General features: G+C 47.6%; 1 protein-coding gene across 1 annotated transcript in view; it reads left to right on the forward strand.

Moving 5' to 3' along the window:
- Positions 1-1,351: 1,351 nt before the first annotated feature.
- MARCH2 (membrane-associated ring finger (C3HC4) 2, E3 ubiquitin protein ligase) overlaps positions 1,352-7,372 on the forward strand; it is a 23,161-nt gene continuing 17,140 nt past the window's right edge. Inside the window, exons 1-3 of the mRNA XM_009993211.1 lie at positions 1,352-1,369; positions 2,176-2,394; positions 6,626-6,821. Coding sequence (XP_009991513.1) covers positions 2,219-2,394; positions 6,626-6,821 — 372 coding nt within the window. The 5' untranslated portion in view covers positions 1,352-1,369; positions 2,176-2,218. The remainder of the gene's footprint in view (positions 1,370-2,175; positions 2,395-6,625; positions 6,822-7,372) is intronic.

Below are 7,372 nucleotides of genomic sequence, written 5' to 3' on the forward strand. Positions count from 1 at the left end.
CCGGACTTAAAAATAAACAACGCTTTGGCTGAACAAATGGAACTGACCTTTTTATTAAAAGCATATATCTTTTCCTGCCTGATTCAGCAAGAGGCTTTCAGAATTCAAAGAACCCTGTAACTTGCAAAACAGCTGACTTAAATAATTCCAATAGCACTTACTTTTTGCTCTTTCAGGCTGGAGAGCTTGTAGCCTTTTTTTAAAAAAAAAAAAAAAGGAAAGCAATAAAACTGTAGCTCTAACCCTGAGTGCTCTTTGCAAAGGGGGAGAGAGAGGCTGAGTCTGCTAGGTTCATTTTTATATTGATGGAAAGATTCCCATTTCTTTTGATGGGGACTGACCTGCCTGCAAGTTCAAGCCTCTTCCTGTTCAGATGTAGAGGAGGGATTACAGATAGTTCTCCAGCTGTCACTTGGTGGTGAGACCCCCGGTGAAGTGCTCTCTCCCTCTCAAACATGTTCACCATGAAAGGAGCCATCCTCACAGGCGAAGCCCTTGGTTGTGTAAGAGTTGCTTAATTTCCAAGCCACGAAGGAACACTTGTGCTTGTTCAAATCGGCGTTTTCAGGGCTCCATACTGGGTTTTTGTTTTCTTCCTCTGTAGTCTGGCCAAGCCTCCAACCAGGAACAAGCCCATATTTTCTTTAGCTATTTTAGTTTGATTTAGGCTTAGCTGAACCCGATGAAACTGCGGTTGCATGGGAATGTTTGACTCCTGTTGTGCACAGAAATCTTGAAACAAAAAAGCATTTCCTTGGATGGGATGATAAGGGCTTGTTTGCCTGCTTCACCTCCACAAGGTGGAGATTGAAGATTCCCCCCTACCCTTCTAAATTAAACAAACCTACTAATTTTAATATTTCTTCAGGAAGTTTTGAGGTTGGGGTTATTTTTGTTTGTTTTTTTTTTTTTTCTTTTATTCCCCCAGACCTTTTATCCTTTTCACTGCTTTCATTTGAGCTTTTATGGGTTTGTTTCTCTCTTGAAATCCCGCCACCAGGATGAAATGTCATTCCAGTGATGATCCCAGCAGTGCTGGTACACAGGGATTGCTGTCCTGTGCAGTCCTGTTTACAGACACAAGGATTTTGGTCTTTCCCAGCAGTACGAGGTTGTTGGCTTCTGTTCAGCTTGTGACTTATTGTAACCCCAGCTCTTTATTTCTGCACAGCTGCCTCTTAGGGACCAGGCTAAAGGAAATTGGAGAGAATGGGATGTTTCTGAATCTGCAAAGCTTGCCTGTCTTTGGGATTGAGGTAGCCTTGCCAAGGAGGAACAGGGCTGTTGCTGACAGCTTGGGCGAGCTGCTGCCTTCCATCAAAGGCAGAGGGTTCTCTGTCTACACGTGGCTCATCTGTGCCAGCTCCTGGTTTGTCACGTTGGGCTTTTTCTCTCCATCTTATTCCCAATTCTTGTGTTTGCTGCTTGTTCCTTCTGCTCTCTTTGCTGGGTATATCACAGAGGTGCTGAAAGAGTGATGTGGAAATCGTGATCAGTCTAATATGTTGAAAGAGAAAGGAGGAAAACTGGCCCATTCTCCTTTCCTGGGAGCTCTTGGAGCATTTTCAGCGCTTTGGGGGGGTTAATACCCTCATGTTCATTGCTGGGATGTATCACATGGGATGTGGAAAGGGAAGCCTGTATGTTTGTGTAAAGAAACAAAAAAAATAAAAATCAAAGATGGGCTTTGGGATCTTTTTGAGTTTGGTGGACAGGCTTTGAAGGGCTCAGAAAGCACCTGAAGACAGCTGAGACATGGCCCTCCCTGAACTGAGCCACACAAAGGCGTTTAAGTGCCTTGTTTAGGTGAAACTCTGCAGCTTTTACTGGGGGTATGAACATAAGTTCTCAAGACAGCTAGAGCCAGAGCGACACTGGCTCCTGGGGCTTCTGGCTGCCTTCTCTGCATTGGCACATTGGGCTTGAAAGGCTTCTTCAGGTTAAAGGGTGTGTACCAGGAATTCTCTTACAAAAGGCAAATCTACAATTCTGATACTAAATTACGGAAGCAGGACACTTGAAGCCTTAATTTAATGGTAAGGCAGCCTAGCAAAGCCTATTGAAGGGGACAGCAGACAAATAACACCCACTGTTGTTGTGCCCCCAGGGCGCAAGCCCTGGTGGGGAGAGGGGGGTCCAGGGTACCGGGCTCTCACCGCGGTGCCATCCCCACAGGTCTCAGTGCCACTGGTCCCCGGTAGAGGGGCCTGGAGCTGCCATGACGACAGGGGACTGCTGCCACCTGCCCGGCTCCCTCTGCGACTGCCCAGGCAGCGCCGCCCTCTCCAAGTCGGTGGAGGACTCGGACATCGGCCGCCCGCAGTACGTCACCCAGGTCACCCACAAGGATGGACGGCTCCTCTCCACCGTCATCAAGGCGCTGGGCGCCCAGAGGTGAGGCTGCTTCACAGGAGGAGCTTGGGACGACTGCACCTTGGCTTTCTTCCCCTGTTTTTTGGTGACTCTAGGGGTAGAGGGAGTTCCCTGGGATGCTGGTATTGGGTGCAAAATCCCCTTTAGCCAGGTGTTTCCCAGACCTGTGCTCTCGTTGTGGGAGCTCACACCAGTCACACGTGCTGGTGGACTGGGTGCCCATCCAACCCCCCAGGCCTGCAGCCACCCCACCATCACACAGCCTCTTCCTTTGTGCCTCTGCTTAAGCCTGGCTCAGCAGTGGTGGAGCTGGGACCCTGTGCTAGCAAGGGCAGCTTGCTGTTCACAGAGATTATATTAGGGCTGAAAGTTGAGCACAGCCCCTCTTCTCAGGTAGTTTTGGAGTAAAGGGTTGGTGTCTGCAGCCCCAGGGATAGGGAGGGTGATTGTGTTGTAGGAGCTGCAGTGCCCAGCTATTTCTAAAGGGCACTTGTGGCAGCTTCACTTGCTCATCTTCCTGATGTGACTTCTCATCATGTATTTTGAGCAGCTTCCAGAGCAGAGGACACTTGGCAGCATTGTTCAGTCCAGCTAGCAAGATGGTCTTGTTTTGTGTTCAAAACTTGTCTGAACAGCTGGTATTTTTTTTCAATGAATTTGGCCAAATGTTGATGAGGTGTGACAGAGGTGACTGCAAATGTGTGGAACGAGAGTAGGAAAGCTGGAGGAGAACTGAGGCAAATGTAATTGCTGTAACTAGCAAAACCTGGAGTCTGTCAATAAAAATGTGGGAACTGAGCTTGCTCTCTGACCACAGATAGACTGGGCAAGAAGTTGTGCAACCCCTTAAAACTTATAGGGTGTAAAAATTAAGTATTGAAACTGCCTGGGATGACAGGTTAATAAAAACCCAACAGAATTCCCCATGTGAGTTTCTTCACCAGTTCATTCATTGTGGTGGTTTCAGTCTCTTCCTTGTTATCAGCAGTTAGCAAAGCAGCATGACTGTGCTGGAAGGTTGGATTAGTGATATGGTCTGTACAGGCTGCTGGAAAACTGTGTTTAAGGGTGTATTGTGTGGGACTGTGACTGGGCCCCCTCCCCCTCCAGACAGGAAGGAAGGAAAATGGAGTCTGATAAGAATTTTTTTTTTCTCACACTGTCAGCAAATTTTTTCCTTCTGGATTGTTTCTTGGTAGCCAAGGTTATATTAATGCACTGGAAATATGAAACTTTTCAAACAGGAAGAGAATGGATGAAATATCTTACAGATGCTTTTCTTAGGAAAGAACAGATGCATGAGAGGCTTGGGGTTGTTTTGGTCTGTCCCTGGCACTAAGGCTGTGTGGGCAGACTGTCATCTTGCTGTTCTGAGCATTAGGCAGTAAAATAGCCCTGAGCATTAGGGCAGTAAAAGTTACAGAATCATCAAGGAATTCAGAGCAGAAGGGAATTCTGGAGGGTAACTGGACCAGCCTCCTTTCAGAGCAAGGCCAACTTCAAAGTTGGATCAGACTGCTCAGAGCCTTGTCTGATGTAGTTTTCAGTATCTCTGAGGCTGGAGTTTCCACCACCTCTCCAGATTCCTGTTGCAGGGTTTGTTCTGGCTGAAAAAGTGCCCTAAAAAAAAAACCAAACCCAAACATGTGCAAAGGAAGAGAGAACCAGGGTCAGTGGTTCACCAGTAAGGTTTTCATAGAGAGAAGGGGATGGTCCAGTGGGTGTACTCAGCCCTAACTATTGAAGTAAATATTGAATATTAGGGTGAAAGCTGCTAAACATTCATTTGAAAGTGGTAGAGATCCATGGTGCAGCAGGAGAGGAGTCTTGCCCCTCCTTTAGTGAGCTGACATGCACTTTGTTTCTGGCTCTTCTCTTCCCTTCATGTCGCACCAGCGCTTGTGCCCAGTACCCTCCTTTTCCTTGTGTTGTTTCCGTGTCTTGCTCTTGCTTTCTGTTTTGTCTGGTTGTGCAAACTAGTGGAAGTAACTGCACAGCTTTTGAAGATTGCAGAGTGCTTGTTCTGACTGTTGTGTTGCAATATCACAAACTTCTTTTGCAGTCAGGTGGGTATTTTCTAAGTCAGCGGAGAACAAACTGTGAGGTGGGTTCAGCATGGATTTTGTGCTGTCAGCAGGATGTGGAAAAAGGTAATAGCTGATAGAGCTCTCATGGATTTCAAGAGGGCATGCGGTAGGGTCTTTGAAATAAAGATATTCTTTTCTCACCCTCCCTCCCACCCCAAAATCTGTGCAACTGTGGTTGTAAGAGAATGTTTGTTGTGTGAAAGAAAATGACCAGTTGGAAGGTGGGAAAGACGTGAGAGACCAGTGAGGCTCATTTCCATGGTCCAGTAGCCCTGCACTGGGTGTCTGCTGTCCAGAGCTTTGTTCTAAAATGGTCTCAATGAGTGGTGAACACTGAAGAGATGTACTGAATTGCTGAGAATAGTAAACTTTGGTGTCAAGAGCCATTTGAGGTTTCCCAGGGAGCTCAAGACATCATTGTATGGGGCTGGCAGATGTGGCATAGGGCTTCTAGGAAATCTGTGCCTTTGGACGCCAGCTGGGATGCTCTTGGTCCTAAAATAGCACTAGATGTCTGAGTTTAGGGAATGGAATGTTATTGGAAATGCCTGCAGGCTAAAATGATGGTTGCACTTCAGTGTGCAGTGATGCAAAGGAAGAACAATAATCCAGGAGTTACAAATGTGTTCATGGGTTTGGAGGAAGGAGACCTTGGGAAGGAGACCATTTGAGGTCTTGTGCAGCAGTGACCCAAAGGCAGTAAGATACTACGGTTTGGGAAGCTGATGAAGAACAGAACACAGTTACTGCAAAAATCCCTAGTGTGCCCATGTCTTGAAAACTGTAGGTCTGGTTCCTGCAGCTCTAAAAGAATGTTCTAGAACTGCAAGAGGTGGAGGAAAGGGTAGTGGAGGGATCAGAAAGGTGGATGTGTCTCTGTGTAAGACATGACTAGATAGGTTAAGACTCTTCTGCTCATGAAAGAGGTGACTGAGCAGTGGAGGTCTGTAAATCCAGGGCTGTGGAAAACAGAAAACCTGATCTTTTATGGGACAAGAATCAGGGGATAGTACACAGAACTATCAAGTGAGAGGTTTCAGGCGAAAAGGTCTTGGTTCTTTGTGCACCTAGAAAATGTTCTTGCTACAGGAGGACACTGGATGCTGTGAGTTCACATAAGCCACACAAAATTACTTTGTGAATGGCAATTTGTTGTGTGAATATCATCTGATACACCTGAGCTAAGGCTGCAGGATGCTGGAGCAGTAGCACCAGTAGGGCACAGTCAGCACTGCCAGTGAGAGGCCTGAGGGAGCACCTTGGGTGGTTTGCATGTGATCAGTGCAGGCCTCCTGTGGGAAGGGTTGCTAGTGTCTCTGAAAGTGTTTGAAGCATCTCTGGTTCTCTGTGGTCCCAAGAGGGCAGAGCTTGAGCATGACCTAATACATTTGATTCTGCAGTTGAAACTTCCAGCCAAGGAGGGGGTGAGACGTGGTGGTGGTTGAAGCACCAAGGCTGGTTCTCTGCATGGCAGAGTGCAGGTAGGATGGGGGTGAGCTACTGCACTGTGATGGGCAGAGGGTTTCTATGCTGAGAACTTAGTCTGAATGTCTGCTTGCCATGAAATAGGTTGTGTCCTTGGAGAGCTGAGCTTCCAGGGTCAGTGCAGTTGTGTCTTTAGATATCATCGTTCCTTCCACAGTTCCTGCTAAACCCAGGATGCAGAGCAGAGATGGGGTGAGAGTGGGTAGGTGATCTGATAAATGCCCTTATGATTGCAAACCTTGTGAGTGGCTCCAGGTGTCTTGGGTCACTTGGACTAGCACAGGGACCATCAGCTTCGCTTTGGGCTTCTGGATTTGCATCAACACTCCAGGGTTGGTTCTGGGTCCAGTGTCAGCCCCTGCCCACTGTGAGTGGAGCTGGAGACTGGGACATGTGCTGCGCTGCCTTCTGTGGCCAGCTGAGCTGGCCAGGCTGCTGTGCCAGCTTCTCTTGAGTGTTGTGATGCTCATCAACACAGCTTTCAGATTTTACTGACCTAAACATCCTGGGCACCTCCATGCTCCCCTGAGTCTGGTTTCTTGCTGTGTGCCTGGCACACTGTGCCACCTGCTGCTGCCCTGCCTGCTGGGGCCTGGTGGGACCAGACCCCATGCCCCAGTGTGGCTGTGTTGTTCTGCCTGCTCTGACCCTGACCTCATTCTGTTTGTCTGCCTCTTTAGTGATGGGCCCATCTGTCGAATCTGTCATGAAGGTGGAAATGGGGAGGGACTGCTTTCCCCATGTGACTGCACAGGAACACTGGGCACCGTGCACAAGAGCTGCCTGGAGAAATGGTTATCCTCCTCCAACACAAGTTACTGTGAGCTCTGCCACACAGAATTTGTTGTAGAAAGAAGACCAAGACCTTTGACAGAGGTACCACTTTTTTCCTGCTACACTTCTATTTCTTTACCATTTGAGAGAAAATTACTCATTTATCCTGCTGTCTTTGTGGTTCTTGCTGTCTCCTCCTGCTTGCAGTACCTTGGCACCCACAAAGAGCAATTTGTTGAGAGACATGAAGTCCCTTATCAGACCAAGTGACGTCGTCGCAAAAATGCAGTAGTGGTGTTTGGGGCAACTCTTGCCTGTGAACCCCCCTGTGCTCCCTACCAGTGGCAGGTTGTAGGACAAGAGAAAAAAATGCACTTATAGATGCACTTTAATGCCTGGGCATGGAAACACAGAGGTCACCACACAACCAACTGAAATATGAAGCTCTCAGAAATTCTCTTTTCCTGTTAGTTTTAATCTCATCGCACAGTATGTTTGTGCAGCTCTCTTGCATGTGACTTCCTTCTTATGTTCTGCTCTGAGAAGTGAGATGTGGCAATTGCTGATACTGCTCATAAAAGACCTGTCCTTCCTTGACTAATACTGATGTGTGCTTCAAAGCCTTTGGGTCTTGCTCCTTCCTGCTGCGCTGT

Source organism: Chaetura pelagica, unplaced genomic scaffold, assembly GCF_000747805.2.
Source record: "Chaetura pelagica isolate M959 unplaced genomic scaffold, ChaPel_1.0 scaffold1000, whole genome shotgun sequence".
NCBI classification, from domain to species: domain Eukaryota; kingdom Metazoa; phylum Chordata; class Aves; order Apodiformes; family Apodidae; genus Chaetura; species Chaetura pelagica.